The sequence below is a fragment of the Ursus maritimus genome, unplaced genomic scaffold, assembly GCF_017311325.1.
Source record: "Ursus maritimus isolate PB19 unplaced genomic scaffold, ASM1731132v1 scaffold_29, whole genome shotgun sequence".
In the NCBI taxonomy this organism is placed as follows: Eukaryota; Metazoa; Chordata; class Mammalia; order Carnivora; family Ursidae; genus Ursus; species Ursus maritimus.
The window spans coordinates 3,559,225-3,575,208 of record NW_024425452.1 but is presented as its reverse complement, the minus strand read 5'-3'; the positions used below and the strand labels follow the sequence as shown (position 1 = coordinate 3,575,208).

The window sequence follows — 15,984 nt, the reverse complement described above, 5'->3', positions numbered from 1 at the left end:
TTCCCTGACAGTCCCTCCGGAGGTAGGTGCCTCTCCTCAGGGGAAGTCCCATGGAATAGCATAATTTTTCCATCCTCATCATCTAAGGGGATCACGGGCCGTTTGTGATGAAATTTCTCTGATGCCCCTTGACTCTTGCCACTAACCCAACCAAGCAAACCCTTTCTCCTGCCCCACAGCGGTGTCTCCTTGGGACTTCCCTAGGTCCAGGAATGCCCCTGTCGTCTCCCCTTGTTAGCCTGACAAACCCAAACCAGGCTGCTACCGAGAGGACCAGCACCTTCGAACACGGGCAGCCGATTCTCAGCTGCACTGGACGGCTCCTGCCTCGCTTCCTCTGCCTGGAACACTTCCTGCTCGCATACACACACCTTGTCCACTGGGGGAAGTCCTGCTCAGCCTTTCAGGCCCTGCCCAGTGCCACTACCTTGGTGAGGCCCTCCCCTAATGTGCCCGCCAGAGTTTGGGGCCGCCCCTCATGTCCAGCACTTTCCTTTTGGGGACACCCATCGCTGCCTGCCAGCTCTAAGCTGGCTTGTCTGTGAGCTCTCAAGGCTGGAGGTGGGGGCTTCTCTGTCCACCACTGGGTTCCCTCTGTCTCACATAGCACCAGGCCCCAGGAGGGGCTCAGAAATATTTTCAGTGGATGAATGAATGAATGAATGAATGGAAGCTTTGCATTGCACGGTGGTGATTTTTCATCTCTGTTTGCAAATCTATGTTTTCTCTCTCCTGCCCTGCCCCCCAACCCCCTGTCCCACTCTGATCCCCAACAGACTATACACTGGGGACCAGACGTATATTTATTATTATTTATTTATTTGTCTCCCTCCCTGGAATGAAAGCTCCCTGTATTCTTTATTTGTTATCTCCCTCACTAGAATGAAAACTTATGAGGGCAGGGATTTTTGTCTGTTTTGCTTGCTTCCGCATTGAGCGCTTAGTAGGTGCTCAATAGGTGTTTTGAATGCTGTGGCCCAGCGCCCCTAGAAGGGAGGAGGGTCATGCATGTTAGTTTCTCCCTGTGAAGCGATAGATGGGCATGTGGCTCGTCCCGGGGACCCTCCGTTCCATTAGGGAGAGCCTCCCCCATGCTGGTGAATGGTGTGCCCAGAAGACTCCAACCCAACACTGCCCATAGGCCATGCCTGGTCTGGGGACCCAACGGAGCTCACTCAGCCCAGGGAAGCCAGAGTGTTGGTGCGGACCGTGAGCAAAGGCCCTGGCCACCGCGTAAAGGCTTCTCTGCAGTCCCCTTGGGGTCCCTGGGGCCTGAAGACTCCTGGCTCTCAGAGAAAACTGGCCATCAGGATTAGAGTGAGTTCGCTGGACAGACTCGGAGTCCTGTCCTTTGCTTCTTCCACGGAGCCCACGGTTTGGGATGATACGATGTTAGGAGCCTCCCCCAGCCGTGGAAGGGACCAGCACTGCCAGAGCAGCTATCAAAATACTAGTTGACGGTGTTTGAGGACTGCAAGCCTGGCGTGGTTCTAAGTGCTTTCCTTGCAGTAACTCTGGGAAGCCTCACGACAACAACCCCAGTGGCTAGGGTTTCTTGTTCTGTCCCCCTGCTTCAGAGGAAGAAACGACGTCCAGAGACGCGGAACTTCTTCTGCCTGCAGGGCAGCCGTCAGGCAGGGGCAAACCTAGGCAGGCTGGTCTGAGCTCCTACCCATCACTGGGGCCTTGAGAGGAGGGAGCCACGGGGCAGGGCAGGGGCCGTGCTGGAAAGTGGTCCATCTCCATTTTACTACGGACTGAGGCTGGATAAGGTGTTGGAAAGGGGTCGGGAAAACCGCTGTTTTCCTCTTTAGCAGAGCTGGTGCCCTGGGCTCCACTGAACCAGAGTGGGTGGCTGTGTGACCACGGGCAAGTTGCTTTATGTCTCTGAGCCTTAATTTCCCCATCTGTATAAAGAGGCTGCTATATTCTACCTTCGAAGGGTGTTTCGGATGAAATGATGCAACAGACATGAGCTGGCGTTCAGTAGGTGCTCGGAAAATGTGGGCTGCCTTTCCCCCCACTGACCCGGCTGGGGAACTAGCATTTATTGAGTTCCTGCTGGGATCACAGAGCAGCCCTCCTCCTTGCAATGCAACATGTTGAGATCATCTGCGTGTCTGTCTCGGTGTGAGCTCCTTTTTTTTTTTTTTCCTTTAAAGATTTTTATTAATTTATTTGACAGAGAGAGCACGCACAAGCAGGGGAAATGGCAGGCAGAGGGAGAAGCAGGCTCCCCGCAGAGCAGGGAGACCGACACGGGGCTCGATCCCAGGACCCTGGGATCATGACCTGAGCTAAAGGCAGACGCTTAACCAACTGAGCCACCCAGGCGCCGGTCGGTGTGAGCTCCTTAGAGCAAACTGTAACTCATCTCAGCCACTTTTGTGGAGCATTTATTCTGTGCTGGGCACTGAGGAGTCAGAAGTGAACACTCAGGGGACCTGGGTGGCTCAATCGGTGAAGCGTCTGCCTTTGGCTCAGGTCAAGATCTCAGGGTTCTGGGATCGAGCCCCGCGGCATTGGGTTCCCTGCTCAGCGGAGAGCCTGCCGCTCCCTCTCCCTCTGCTCCTCCCCAGTCCCAGCTCTTTCGCTCTCTCTCTCAAACAAATAAATAACATCTTTAAAGAAAAAAAAAGCGAACTCTCTCCTGAGGGAGCTCTGAGAGGACCCTCCCCAGGCTATCCCTCCTCACATTCAGCTTCATGGGCCACAGAGGCAGGGAGGAGGGGCCGGGGAGAGAGGCCACCCAGATCCAGTGGGATAATTGGGAAGTTCTTGGGGGGTAGTGACTGCCCCCTTTTTCCTGAGGGTCCCCTGAGGGTGGGGTGCACCAGAAATTCCTGGTTCTGGAAGAGTCAGGGGCAGGGGCAGGGAAGAGGGTGTATGCAGCTGGAATCTGGGCCTTCTTCCCCCTTCCTTTCCCTTCCCCTACCCTCTTTCTTCCCACCCAAGCCCTCTGGCTTTCTCTTAGAAATAGTAGAGGAGCTCCTTCCCACTCTCTCAGGCCAGGGGAGAATGAATAAAGCAGTGTGGCGGGACAGTAGCTTATTTCTTTGCTCAAAGAGCAGGAGAAAGACTTGGAGGGAGGCCTATGGAGGACAAACCTTGGAGCCCCCTTCAAGTGAGAAGGTCCAGAAAGGCAGGCTGCAGAACAGCTCCGAGGAGGAATGAGAATCAGAACTGGTCTTGTTTCATCACCTGGTCTTTACCCCGTGTCTCCAGCAGCGCAGGGATGACTGTCCCATGTCACCTAGGCCCACCCCAGGGCCCACCCAGAGGTGTTAAGGCTAGCGATCCTCAGCCTGGGAGATCGTGCCTCCAGTTAACACTCGGCAATGTCTAGAGACATTTTTGGCTGGCATAACTGGGGAACAGGGGGGTGCTCCTGGCACCCGGTGGGTAGAGGCCAACGGTACCGCTTGGAACATCCTACAGTGCTCAGGACAGCCCGTGACAAAGAGTTATCCAGCCCCAAATGTCAAGTGTCCAGGTTGAGAGACCTGGGTTAAGTGAGGGGCCCAAGGGCACCCACGCGGTAAGGCAAACCACTCTGTGTCCTTCTACCACGGGGTCGCCTTAGGGAGCCTCTGACTTGGCTGCCTCTGGGAGTGACTGTGCCGGCCTCTTCCGGGGGTCTGGAAGGACCACAGGAGGCGTTGGTGTCCAAGAAAACTGGAGAACCTCAGAGGGCAGACCAAGGCTATGGAGGTTAAATCTCAGCTTCCTCATTCCTCTGGAGGGCTGGGTCTGAACCCATTTCTCAGGGGCTGGCAGGGACACACACACACACACACACACACACACACACACACCACCAGAGTCATCACCAAAAATGTCTCCAGAGAGGGTGACAGAGCCGAGCCCTGTCAGGTGGGCTAGGGGTGTGGGCAAGCTGAGACAGACAAGGCTGGCTGTGGGAAGGACAGACAGATGGCCATGAGTGGCTAGGAAGCTCTCTGTCCCAAGTGTGTATTATGTCTCCCCCGCAGGTGGGGAGTCGTCCCTGAGGGAGGGGGCTGCAGCTTCCCCAGCAGACAGAGGCCTGCAGGTTTGTGGACAGATGAGTGTTCAAAGCTGGCAGGAAACAAAGACGTTGTCTAGACTCCTCAGGGCACTTCTGAAGAGTGAGGACTGGGTTTGGTGTTCTCTTAGAGCGAGGCCTACACTCCCAGGGCCCAGGCAGATGGTGAAGGCAGGATCTGGGGTGCCCCTTCTAGCAGATGCCAGGCTGGGTGAGGGGCAGGCCTGAGCCCTTCTGCTGGCTGGGACTGGCTGTCCCCACCACTTAGTCCCCACCCCACAGAACAGCTCAACTCTGCCAGCGCCTCTCTCCCCAGGGCTGTCTCCCTTAGGCCCTGAGGTCAGGTCCCCAGGCCTGCCTCCAGACTCCTGTTCCTGTGGCCCTCTTAGGTTCTGGTCTTTTTTGGACCAAGAAGCCTGTTTTTCTGGGCTGGGGAGAGGTTCTCTCTGTTCCCTGAGTTTTATTTCTCTAGTGGCTGCTGGGGCTTCCCTCACACACGCCCTTCTCCCAGGCAGCTGTGATTGTGGGGTAACTGGTCCCCCTCCTCTCCCTGACTCCAACTGTCAGTGGAGACAGGAGGAAGGGCTGCTGTGGGTCCGGCCATCAGCAGGCTGTCTGAGGAAGAGGCCCATCTGCTCCTAGGGAGCATCCAGTCCGATGGAGGAGTCATCCTCCGGGGGGCACAAACCCCTTCCCTGGGGGGAGGCCCTAGTCCGCAGAGGTGTGGGAGTGGTACAAGCCCCATCAGCGCCTACCTGGAGAGTACAGCATGCTGGCGGCTAGTATGGTGCTTGACAGTTGAAGGTTCTGGGGGGAGGGGGAGGAGAACCCCCAGCCCCCACCCAGAACTCTCCAATTGCAGTGGGAGTCCTGGGGCAGTGGCACATTTTACTAGCAGCCTTCCTCTCCTGTCTTCCTTGCCATTGCCCCCTGCAGGCTGGCACGGTCAGTAACCTGGCCCCTTTTGATCTGCCTGGTCCCCACCTGCCAGCCCAAGGGCCATCTCCCTGAGGGGACAGGAGTCCCAGCACCCCTACCCGGGGACACCTCTACCAGCCTGGTTGTCCTCAAGTACTGTCCAATCGGGACAAGTCTGAGTCCCCCTCCTTCAGCCCAAGGCTTCTGGGAAGGGATTGTCCCGACACCCCAACTTGATCCTTTTATCCTGAAAGCCTCTTCGTTTCCAAAAGCCACCTTCCCACTGACATGGCACTCTCCCTGTGTGGCTCTGTGTCTTCCCTTGGCGTTCTCTGTGTCTCTCTTCTTCTCATACAGAAGCCAGTTGTGTTGGACTAGGGACCCGCTCTACTCTAGCATGACTTATCTTCACTATTTACTTCTCCAGTGACCGCATTTCCAAATAAGGTGACATGCGGAGATACTGGGGATTAGGAGTCAACATATCTTTTGAGAGGGACACAGTTCAACCCATAACGCTTGCCTTGGCATGGTTAGGTCACTGGCCTGGCTCTCATGTCTATCCAGGGAAAAGTGAGGGTCTGGGAACTAGCTAAACTCTTTGACCTGAGAAACCTGCCCTATAGTATAGGGTATGGCCATTGAGGACAGGGACCATCAAGGTCATTCCGGTGACCTTCTGCTCAGCCTGGTGGAGCATTGGCCACTGAATGGAATCACAGAGTCTTGTCCCAAGCCGACTTTGGACAAGTCCTCCCCAACCTCCTTTCTGGGTCTCAACTTCCTCATCTGTAAGAACATTAATTACAGTTAATTAAGTTCTTAGTATGTGCCAAACACTGGGCTAAGAACATTCTGCTTGTTTAATCCTTAAAACAGCTCAAGGACATGGTATCATTATCTTCATGTTATAGAGGAGAAAGGGGAGGGCCAGAGGCGACACAGTAAGAAATATATTCTCGGTCTCTGCTCCTGGCTCCTGACACAGAGCTCCTAAACCCTTGGAATTTTGTGAGTGATAACCGCGTCTTTTGTTCTAACGAGGTCATTCCTCGAGGACTCCTGGATAGCCTCAGGATGGGCGCTGGTGGCCAGAAAGACCAAGCCATAATTAAAAGCCTAGACCTTGTAGCCCCACTCCTCATTCTCCAGGAGGGGGAGAGGGGCTGGAGGTTGAGTTAATAAACAATCATGCCCCTACGAGGAAGTCTCCATAAACATCCCTAAATGTGGGGTCTAGACAGCTTCTGGGCCGGTGAACATGTTTACGTGCTGGCAAGGTGGTGCACCCCAACTCCACAGGGACAGAAGCGTCTGTGCTTGAGACCCTTCTGATCTCACCCTATGTCCTTCCTCATCTGGCTATTCATCCTTTTAACATATCCCTTTCCGAGAAACTGTTAGATGCAAGTGTTTCCCTGAGTTCTGTGAGCCGTCGTAGCACATTGCAAAACCTGACGGGGGTGGGGGGTGGGGAGGGTCGTGAGAGCCCTGATTTACAGCCAGTCAGTCGGAAGCACGGGTGACAGCCTGGGACTCATGAGGGGGGTCTGCAGTGGGGGCAGTCTTGTGGGACGCAGCCCTTGTGGGATCTGACGCTGACCCCAGATAGACAGTGTCAGAACTGACTGGAATCGTAGCATGTCCGGCTGGTGCCTGGAGAGCCGCAGAACTGGTTGGTGTGGGAAAGGCCCCCTTTGCCTCATTTGGTGTCTATTTTGTGTGTGAGGACAACAGTTTTCCTGTTCAGGAGTTAGGATACAACTGGCCCAATATCACCCAGGTGGTAAGTGGCTGAGCTGGGATTTGAACCAAAAACCTATTTTGGTACTTTATCTTGTCCATTATCTTCTACTGGCCCCAGCTATAAAGGGAGGAAGAGAAATGGCCTTTGGGGCTCCCTGTGGCCTCCTTCCTCCTTCCACGATTCCACTGTTACACCTCGAGGTTGTTTCCAGCACTCAGTGTGGAGCGCGGATGCTCAGTCCTGGTTCAGGGAATGTGCGTCTGGGGCGCCTGGGTGGCTCGGTCTTCAAGCATCTGCCTTCGGCTCGGGTCATGATCCCCGGGTCCTGGGATTGAGTCCCGCATCGGGCTCCCTGCTCAGTGGGGAGCCTGCTTCTCCCTCTCCCTCTGCCTGCCGCTCCCCCTGCTTGTGGGCGTCCTCCCCTATTACAGCCTCCCACCTTGGGGCTGTGCTTGCCCCAGCACCGGGGCTCTGTCTGCTCTTGGGGCGTTATCTGAAGTTTCACATCTGGAAACACTTGAGCCTGCTTTTGTGCTTCATGAGGGGGGTTAGGGGAGAAGACCCTTAAGGTGGGATTAGGGGAGACCTGCTCTGAGGAAGAGGGAGGGAGGCGTGCAAGGCAGGTGAGGAATTCAGGAGTCCAGACTGAGGTCTGTTCAGGCCACGCTGTTCAGGCCACGCTGTTCAGACATGGGGCTTGCCACGCAAAGTGGGGGTGCGTCTGCCCACCTGTACAGAAAAACAGGTTTTGGGGATGCAGAGGGGCCTTCAGAAACCAAGGTGCTTGGTTCAAAACCTCTCTTGGCTGCTTAAAGCACCCCCTCTGGGCCCCACTCTCAATCAATACCATTGATCATTCTCAAACGATCCAAAACGCATCTGGTTTCTTCCTTCCTCGGCTTATGGTCCAAAGAACTGATCAGAGCCCGTGGGACCTTCAGAGGCTGACCCTAGGCGCCCAGCCCCTACAGCCTCTGCAGATGATGTCAGTTGCTCCTTACCTGCGTCCTCACCCCTCCCCGTCTGTTCGCCGCCTCTTAACCCAGTTCCCCAGCCTTACTTGGCCTTCCGGACTTTTCCATCTGACCTGATGAAGGGTCCCCTCACTGCCCACCCCCCATTCCCAGCCTCAGAGCAGGTGATGGAATGTTTCTAATTTAATCCAATGAGCCTGGGGAAGGGGTTTGGTACCACACTGACCATTTTGGCCTTAATAATTGTGGGGTCTTGTCATTCCTCCTCTTTGGATGTCACTTTTCCTGGCTGAACCGTCAGAAGTTTGAATGGGCAAGATGTCTTGATTTGGGGCTTCCATACCATCCTAAGATTTTTTTCATCCTTGTCCTAGCACCCCTGCATCCAAGTTGTGTGAGTAGGAGCAAGGGACATCACCCCTGAGGGCCCCAGCTTCCTCATCTCGAAATCTGAGGATTCAGTCCACTCATAGAGGGTGGTAAGAAGGGTGCTGGACCTAGTGAGTGTTCAGATCTGTCTCTGGCTTACCCACTGGGCCATGAGGACCTAGGATCAGCCTTGCTGCTGTGCTCCCAGCCCCCCCAGCTCAGGCCCTGGAGCACAGGAGGCACTCAGGAGGGTTTCATGGAAGGATCAAGGGCCAGACTGCTGTTTGCAGCCTCCGGGGCCTGCTGTGTGTGCTCCCCTGTTCCAAATTCACAGCTGGGTTCTGCCCACCCACCGGCTGGCACTCTGTTTCGCAGCCCTGAGAATTTGGGGACTCCACCTGGAGGTCCACATTTCTCAAGACCGTGGATCTGTCGTGGGGCGCCTAGGTGACTCAGATGGTTAAGCATCTGCCTCTGGCTCGGGTCATGATCTCTCAGGCCTGGGGATCCTGGGATCAAGCCTTGTGTAGTCGTCATTGTCGTCATTGTCATCGGGCTCCCAGCTCAGCAGGGAGTCTGCTTCTCCCTCTCCCTCTGCCCCTCCCTCCGGTCGGGCTCTCTCTCTCTGTCTCAAATGAATAAATAAAATCTTAAAAAAAAAAAAAGACTGTGGAACTGTTGTACATGCGAAGGCTGAGGCCTGGACCAAGCTGCTCACAGCTGGCCGCCAGGGAACACGGGCCCTCCAAGCCTCGTGTGTCACGCAGGGGGCATCTCTCTGAAGCCTGGGGTTGGGTGAACCCCACACACCGCGTGCCTCCCGCCCCTTGCCAGTGCCTGGGCGATCTTCGACAGGCTTTGTGCCGTGTTTGCTGTCCCTGCTGTTGGTCATTTCTGGTTGGCTGTCTGCAAGCCTTCGTGAGACCTGTTTTTTCCTCTTTCCCCCTCCTGCCCTTCCCCCCATCCCGGGGTCTCTCCTCTTTTTTCCTCTGGGAGTTCCTTGACTCACTTTCTTCTCTGGGTCCTGCTGATGGGTGGCGGTTAATGGGTGGGCAGGATGCTTCGGGGCCTTTTGGGCCACCTGGTCATAGTCCTTGGTTTTATGGATGAGCAGATAGGTGCAGAGAGGAGAGGTGGCCTTCCCCGGGCTGCACAGCGCCGTAGTGACAGAGCCAGGACTGGAGTTCTTGGCTCTCAGGAGACCCATTGTACATGCTGGATACACTGCGTGTGACCTCGTGGCTGGGAGGACCTCTGGTAGGGGGTGGCTAGAGTGGCCACAGGAAATTTCTTACAAAAGATGGATTACGGTTGGGTCTGGGGTTGGGTTAGATCTGGCTGGGCAGGAGACTTGTCTGGCAGGAGGCTTTTTGGAGCCTCAGGCACTCCTGAGGGGGAAGGGACAGACGGGTGGGGGGCCTGGCTCACTGAGATGCTCAGAAGGGCTTTTCCAAGACTCCTTCCAGGCTGGTAAACTTGAACAAACCCCGTAGCCTCCCTGAGCCCCCATAAGAGGGAAAAGCACACCAGCCTAGTATGCACCAGTAACGATCACAGCACTGATTATAGTTCACATTTGGTGGGCGTTTTCCACCGGCCAGGCACTGGGCCAAGTGGGCACTTGCATATCTTATCTCATGTAATCCTCACAGTAAATCCAAGCCCGACCCTAGAGCAAGCTGAGGAGTAAATGCCTTCAAACACATAACACAGTCACTTAGCATAATTCCAGCCATATAACAACTGCTTAAGAAGTTGTAGCAACAATGACAACAAACGGTGTTATCTGGTGGACTACTGTGGCCCCGTTTTCTTGTCTCTCCTCCAGAACCACCTGCTGAGTCTTCTAGAAGGAGCCCCCCTGAGATTGTCCTCCTCCAGAATGACTTCTTCCTGGACCAGTGGAGAGCCTGTGGTTTGTCCAGGCTTTCTCCCTGAATCTTTATCCCATTTGTGTGGCTTTTGGGGATTCAGAAAGCGGGTGTGTGTCCCCATCCCTCAGACTGCTGGTCCCACAATTTCCTCAGGGCAGGGGGTGGAGACGGAGCTGAGAGCTGACTGATGCCAGAGGGAGCTGCAGGCCCCTCCTGCCTGAGACTCCCCTGAAGTGTCCTGGGCCCATTCTCTCCTCTCCCTGGAGAAACTGAGGTCCCATACTGGAAGTCTCTTGCCCGGGCACCGAACAGGTCCTCCAGATATACAGCAGGGCACTCGGTCCCCAGCCCATGTGCCCAGGGCAGCAGCACAAATCAGACACCCACCTCAGAGCTTTTCTTTTCATTTTTATTTTAAAGGAAAAAAAAAAACAGTGCAAAAACCCATTTTCCAGTGTCAGCCATGCCCACCCCCCACCCCTAGGTCACCTCCCTGGCTGGGGGCCTGACTCTTCCTCCCACTCTGCAGCCCCTCCCCCTCATGCAACCCACAGGGGCTGGAGGCTCCACTTCCCTGGAGTGCCAGATCCCAGGGGGCCTTAGGGGGAGGAAAGAACTGGGGGGGGGCAGCCCCTGATCTGCCTGTGGCCTCCCCCAGGTCTCCAGCCATGGCACCAGGTACCCCTCTCGGCTCTCAATAACCCTTTCCTGACCACACTACTAGTGTGGGGGGCACTGACCTGGGGGAACCCTGTCCGCACCCCTCTTTGCCCCGGGTCCGGCTCGGGGCTCTCCTCACTGAGGTTGGGGGTTTCCTCCCTCCCTCCTTGGTGGGGGAGAGTGGTGAGATAGCCAGGTTTAAATACCTTAATGAAAGCAGGGGATGGGGGAGGAAGGGGCTTTAGATCTAATAAATTATTAGCGTTTCTTTTAGTGTCCGTGGGGGGCGGGTGGGGTGGGGCAGGGCGTGGCCTCCAGGGCCCCTCCCTCCCCTTACTGGTGAATCTCATTCTCTATGAGGCTGTCCTCGTAAGACTGGAAGTCTGTGTCCGTGAGGCCATCAGGCGGCATCAGCAGCTCCTCATCTTGGGATGAGGACAACGGGGGCTCATCCCCCGAGCTCCCAGGACCCCCATCCCCGTCCCCGTCCACCTCGGAGTCCTGCAGCACCTGAGCGATGTATTTCTGAAGGGGGAAAGGAATAGAGGGTGAGGGGGGGCAGCTGCTCCTCATGGCGAGGGGCTGATGGGGGGATCTCAGGGTCTCCAGGGTGTGGGACAGTGAGCCTCCCCCCAGGGAGAGGTGGGCACTCCCCTCAGTGAAGCCAGATCTCTCCCTGCCCCTGGGGGCGGGAACGGGCCTCACTTTCAGGAGGACTAATGGGACCCCTGGCTTTGGACGGAGCATCAGTCAGAGGCTCCTCTCTATCCCTGGCCATGAATCAGGGCACTCACCGCAGATTTGGGGACAGCAGCAGCAGTGGGGGGCCGTCCATTGCTTCTGGGGTCCACGGCATCTGTCTCCGTGTGCTCAATCTTGAGGGACCCAGAATGAGTCGGGGAGTGGGAAGATGTCCTTGCCCTCAGCCGCCATCAAGACCCCACACCTTCTTGACACCCTTGCTGCCCCTGCCATCAGCTCCCACCCATCCCCCTGCTCCCCTGCACCCCGTTGAGCTTCTGCCCTCAGCCATCCCCTGCCCCCCTCACCCCACACCTTGTAGTTGTGGGCACTGAGGTATTTGAAGTGTCCGAAGCAGACGTGGCAGAGACAGATGACGATGGTGATGACCAGGACCACGAATGTGAACATGGACGTGGGGGCTAGGAACCCTGGTGGCGGGGGGCAAAGGATGGGGCTGCTGCCTCTCCTCTGGGTGCCCCCTCCCGGGGGCCCACCACCCCACTTTGGCTACCTTCTGAAGGCAGCCCTGCATTCCTCCATGCTGTGGCCTGACCTGGCTTCTCCCAGACGCCTTGCCCGTGGCCCTTGGCCTCCACGGACCCTCCCGCGCCTCGCTCTGCCTCAACCCTGCAGGGAGGCCCTCCCCCGCCCACCCTTGCCACTCCCTGAGGTGCGCGCGGGGCCGGCCCTCACCCGTGCGCATGGTGGAGAAGAACAGCAGCCAGAAGAGGCAGAGGATGGGAGCGGCCACCACCTGGTTCACAGCCCCCGAGTGGATCTTCTTGTCCAGCTTGGCCGGCAGGTAGGCGTAGTAGAGGTTGTACCTGTCTACCAGGTGTTTCAGCAGCATGTACATGAGCCCTGGGGAGAGCCACGTGGGCCTGACCTCGGGCCGGTGACACCGGACCTCGGTGCGTCCGGCACGGCTGGTCCTAGGCCTTCCAAGATGGCCGACGGCCTGGGCTCCCTGCTCCTGCCCCAGCCCCAGGCCCATCGCAGAATCGCACAACGTCGGCTTCCTCAGCTTTCCCCGCCTCGTTCCGTGGCCCCTCACTGAAAATCCCACTATCAGAAATCCGTTCCTCCGGGTCGGTGAGCTGCTTCCTGAAACCCTTGGTGTTTTTTCCCACCCTGTCCCTACACCGATGAGTATAAATTTGGCGGTAAGTTCTGTTCTCCTGGGGGCTGAGGGAATGGGGGCTTTTAAAAGGACAGGGAGGTTAGTTTGGGAGTTTGGAGCCTTCAGGAACTGGGGAGGGTGGTTAAGGGGTTAGGATGTTAGGAGGGGGAAAGCGGAGGTAACTAGTAGGGTGACCGTTGCAGAGAAACTTTGCTAAATTTCAGAAGGAAGAGGGATTGTCCAGGGGGCACGGCTCAGCCACGGCGGGGTAGCTCTGTCAGTGGCAAGAGCCTAACCCCACCCCGGAATCCAAAGGTCTTTCCTGAGCTTGTGGCCTGTTTCCAAGTGTCCCGGCGGACCCTGTGCAGGAGTGTGCGTGTGCGTGTGCGCGCGCACGTGCGCGCACCCCGCTGTGGACATGTGAGGTGTGTCCGAGTGCATCAGCCGAGCGAAGGCACTTGGTGTGGATGAGTGGGGCCATGTCGGGGTGACTTTGCCCAGGGGCCCGGCACACCAGCTGGGGCCAGCCTGAGCTGAGATGGTTTTCCCCCTCCTCCCCCCCAGGCCAGGCCCCAGACTGAGGCAGGGACCGGGCGGGAGGCCCGAGGGGCCGGTCTCCCAGCCGGGGCCCTGTCCACTCAGGGCGGCCTGCCTTACTACAGTGAGGAGGGTGAGGTCCTGGGTCCCCCCGAGCAGGGCCCAGGTCCCGGCGCGGCGGTGCCTACCGAAGGGCACGATGATGGGGCAGGTGATACTGTAGGTCATGACCACCGTGAAGACGCACATCATCCAGGCGTAGGCTGCGCCAAACTGGAACTCGTAGGCCTGATGCTGGGGGGGAGATGGGCAGGAGGGCGGCTCAGGGAGGGGAGGGGCAGGCTGGAAGGGCGCGGGGCAGGGGGGACGGAGCAGGGGCCAGGGACCAAGCCATGGGGAAAAGGAACCAAAATCCAGGGTGGGGCAGGGCAAAGCAGATGGAAAGAGGGGCTGTGGCTGAGATGGAGGTCAGGGTGGGTACAGGGACGGGCCGTGGGCTGGGGGGGCGGGGGCTTTGAGAGATCAGGGGCTGGCAGGTGGGGAGGCCTGGGGGGAGGGATGCCCAGAGCCCTCGTGTGGGGTTAGGGCACAGAGACCCTAGATCTAGGGACCCGGACCTCCCCCAACTCCCATCAGAACACTAGACTGTCAGGACTGGCACAGTTGATCGATCGCCGCACATACGGGAAAACTGAGGCTCCAGATAGGAAGGGGATAGCCCAGGGCCACGGAACTAGGTCCCCCAAGTTCCAGCACCCCTGTGCCCCCACACCCTAGCAAGGCTGCCGCTGTTTCCGGTTGGGCCCACCAGGGGGCGCTGCGCAGGCCGCGGCGGCCCCAGGCGGCCGTACCCGCTTCACGTTGCGCCTCTCGGCCGCAGAGCGCGCCAGGCAGAGCCGGATCATGTACATGAGCAGGCCCGGGATGCGCAGCAGGTCCATGGCGTTGCCGATAAAGGCGGAGGCAATGACGTAGTTCACGAAGAAAGCGCCGTTGTCAGGCAGGAACACGCACCTGCGGGCACCCAGTGCTGCAGCGCTGCACCCCTGGGCGACCCAGCGGCCGCCTGCCCACCGCCCGCAGACCAGCACGCCACACCGCCGCCCCGACGCGCCTGCCTTCGTGCGCACAACCCCGCTCAGCGCGCAAGCACCCGGGCCCCCGGGCCCCCAGAGTGGGAACCCCAGGGGAGGATGGCAGAGTGTCGCAGACACCTCCAACACCCTCCGTGCGCGTGGATGCGACCTGACAGTGTGAGCCTAGAGGCGCCCCTATAAAGACTCATGGAGAGGGCTCCAAACCCCTAAGGCCACCAGATGTTCAGGGCATGACTGCCTGAGATCCCCACAGACCAACCTCGTGAGGCCCTAAAAGACCCCTAAGAGTGTGAGCCCTAGGAATACCCAGTTAGTACCCCCTTAGACCTTAAATTAAGCCACAGTGTACCCCCAGAGTGTGAGAACGCAAGCTCCACAGACCCTTCCTCCAAGATCTTCAGGGTGGGGAGCCCAAGAACCTTTGTCAATGCCTGTGACACGCCAAGTGTGAGCCCAAGATCTTTACAGATGGCTTAGAGCAAGATCCCTAGTCCTTGTGCCCATATATATGGCCATGGTACATGGCCCGCCATCCCCCCAACCCCAAACAGCCTCATAGGGCTTCCCAGAAAAGGTACCCCATAAGGAACCCCACAGTCACACCTCTGGATAAGAGCCTGAAACTGCAGAGGTGTTCCCATGACTTGTGCCCCATAAATGCCCCAAGTGTGGGTCCCGAGTTCTCCATAAATACTCCAGAGTTGTGAGCCCGAGACTTCCACAGATACTTAAAAGTGTGGGCTCCACGGACCTTCAGGGGTACCCCCAAGTCACTCCCAAAGCATGACCAAGATCCTACTACAGACGCTTCTCCAAACCGGAGGGCAACTTGACTCCTAGAGTTAGTCCCAGAATACAAGCTCTACAGACTGTCACAGAAATCCCCCAGTGTGGGTCCCAAAGCCCCAAATACACCTTGAAGGTGACCTCTACACAGGTTCCCAGAGAATGAGCCCCAACGCACACCCCAGGGACATCTCCCATGTCTACAGCCGAGCACTGTGGTATGATCTTTAGAATGACCCTCCTGCGCCATGTAAGCCCCCCCCCCCCGGGCCGTGTGTCTCAGGCATAGCCACCCCCGCCCTCTGGTCTCTTTCCCTGGGGGCCCAGGTCACTCACTCAAACCGAATAGCTGCCTCAGCCAAGAATTTCTTGTCAAAGAGCCAGCGGAAGAAGAGGTCCAGGCTGGAGAGGAGGAGTGGAGAGGTGTGGTGTGGGGCTGGAATGGCCCAGAACACCAGGGGAGGCAGAGTCTAGGCCATGAGCCTCTGGGGAGGCCCCCCAGACATGCGTCCCCCAGCTCTGTAAGGGAAGTGGGAGCCTAAGCTGCTCCCCTTGCCCCCCCTGCCCCCCACCCCCATCCCAGCTCCCACCCCATCCTCTGCAACCCACCTGCTCAGTCCCAGTGAGGGCAGGAGCAGCACCATGAAGATGAGGAAGGTGTAGCACTTGTGCATGGTGGTCCTGTTCTCCCCGGAGCTGGGCCAGGGGGCACAGGGGCAGAGGTCAGATGAGCCAGCCCCCAGGCCTGCTCCCCTAGCCAGTACGCTATCCCAGGAAGCTCCTCTGGGATGGGGGCCTCCCAGCGTGAGGAGGCTGGCCAGCCTCCGTTCCCTGGCAGCGCTGGGACCGCCCGGGGCAGGGAGGCTGAAGGGGAAAGGGCTGCCCGGCAGGGACGGCCATACACCTAGGAGGGCCAGAGCGTGGGGCGTGTGAGCGTCTCACCGTGTCCAGTGCGCTTCGAAGAAGGCTGAGTAGTAGACGATGGTGGGGAGCAGGGCCGAAAAGCACCACAGCAGGAGGGTGGGGAAGAACTGAGTGATGATGGGGTTCTGCAGTGGGGCACAGGGGACGTGTCAGGCGGGGCCGTCCAGTGGGCCCCAGTCTAGCTTGCTTTGCTTACCTGCCCCCTCCCCC

At 57.9% G+C, this 15,984-nt stretch overlaps 1 protein-coding gene across 3 annotated transcripts in view; it reads right to left on the bottom strand.

Annotated features, from left to right (window-relative positions):
* Window positions 1-10,301: 10,301 nt before the first annotated feature.
* The window catches only part of TMEM63B (transmembrane protein 63B), a 23,002-nt gene continuing 17,319 nt past the window's right edge, over window positions 10,302-15,984 (bottom strand). For 2 of the 3 annotated variants that reach the window (XM_040643528.1, XM_040643527.1), the window contains 9 exons: window positions 15,793-15,899; window positions 15,460-15,546; window positions 15,187-15,252; window positions 13,819-13,981; window positions 13,156-13,261; window positions 12,004-12,363; window positions 11,623-11,738; window positions 11,361-11,441; window positions 10,302-11,091 (listed from right to left, as the gene is read on the bottom strand). In XM_040643528.1, the coding sequence (XP_040499462.1) occupies window positions 10,900-11,091; window positions 11,361-11,441; window positions 11,623-11,738; window positions 12,004-12,363; window positions 13,156-13,261; window positions 13,819-13,981; window positions 15,187-15,252; window positions 15,460-15,546; window positions 15,793-15,899 (1,278 nt within the window). In that variant the 3' untranslated portion in view covers window positions 10,302-10,899. The remainder of the gene's footprint in view (window positions 11,092-11,360; window positions 11,442-11,622; window positions 11,739-12,003; window positions 12,364-13,155; window positions 13,262-13,818; window positions 13,982-15,186; window positions 15,253-15,459; window positions 15,547-15,792; window positions 15,900-15,984) is intronic. The other variant, XM_040643530.1, reaches the window with a different exon arrangement.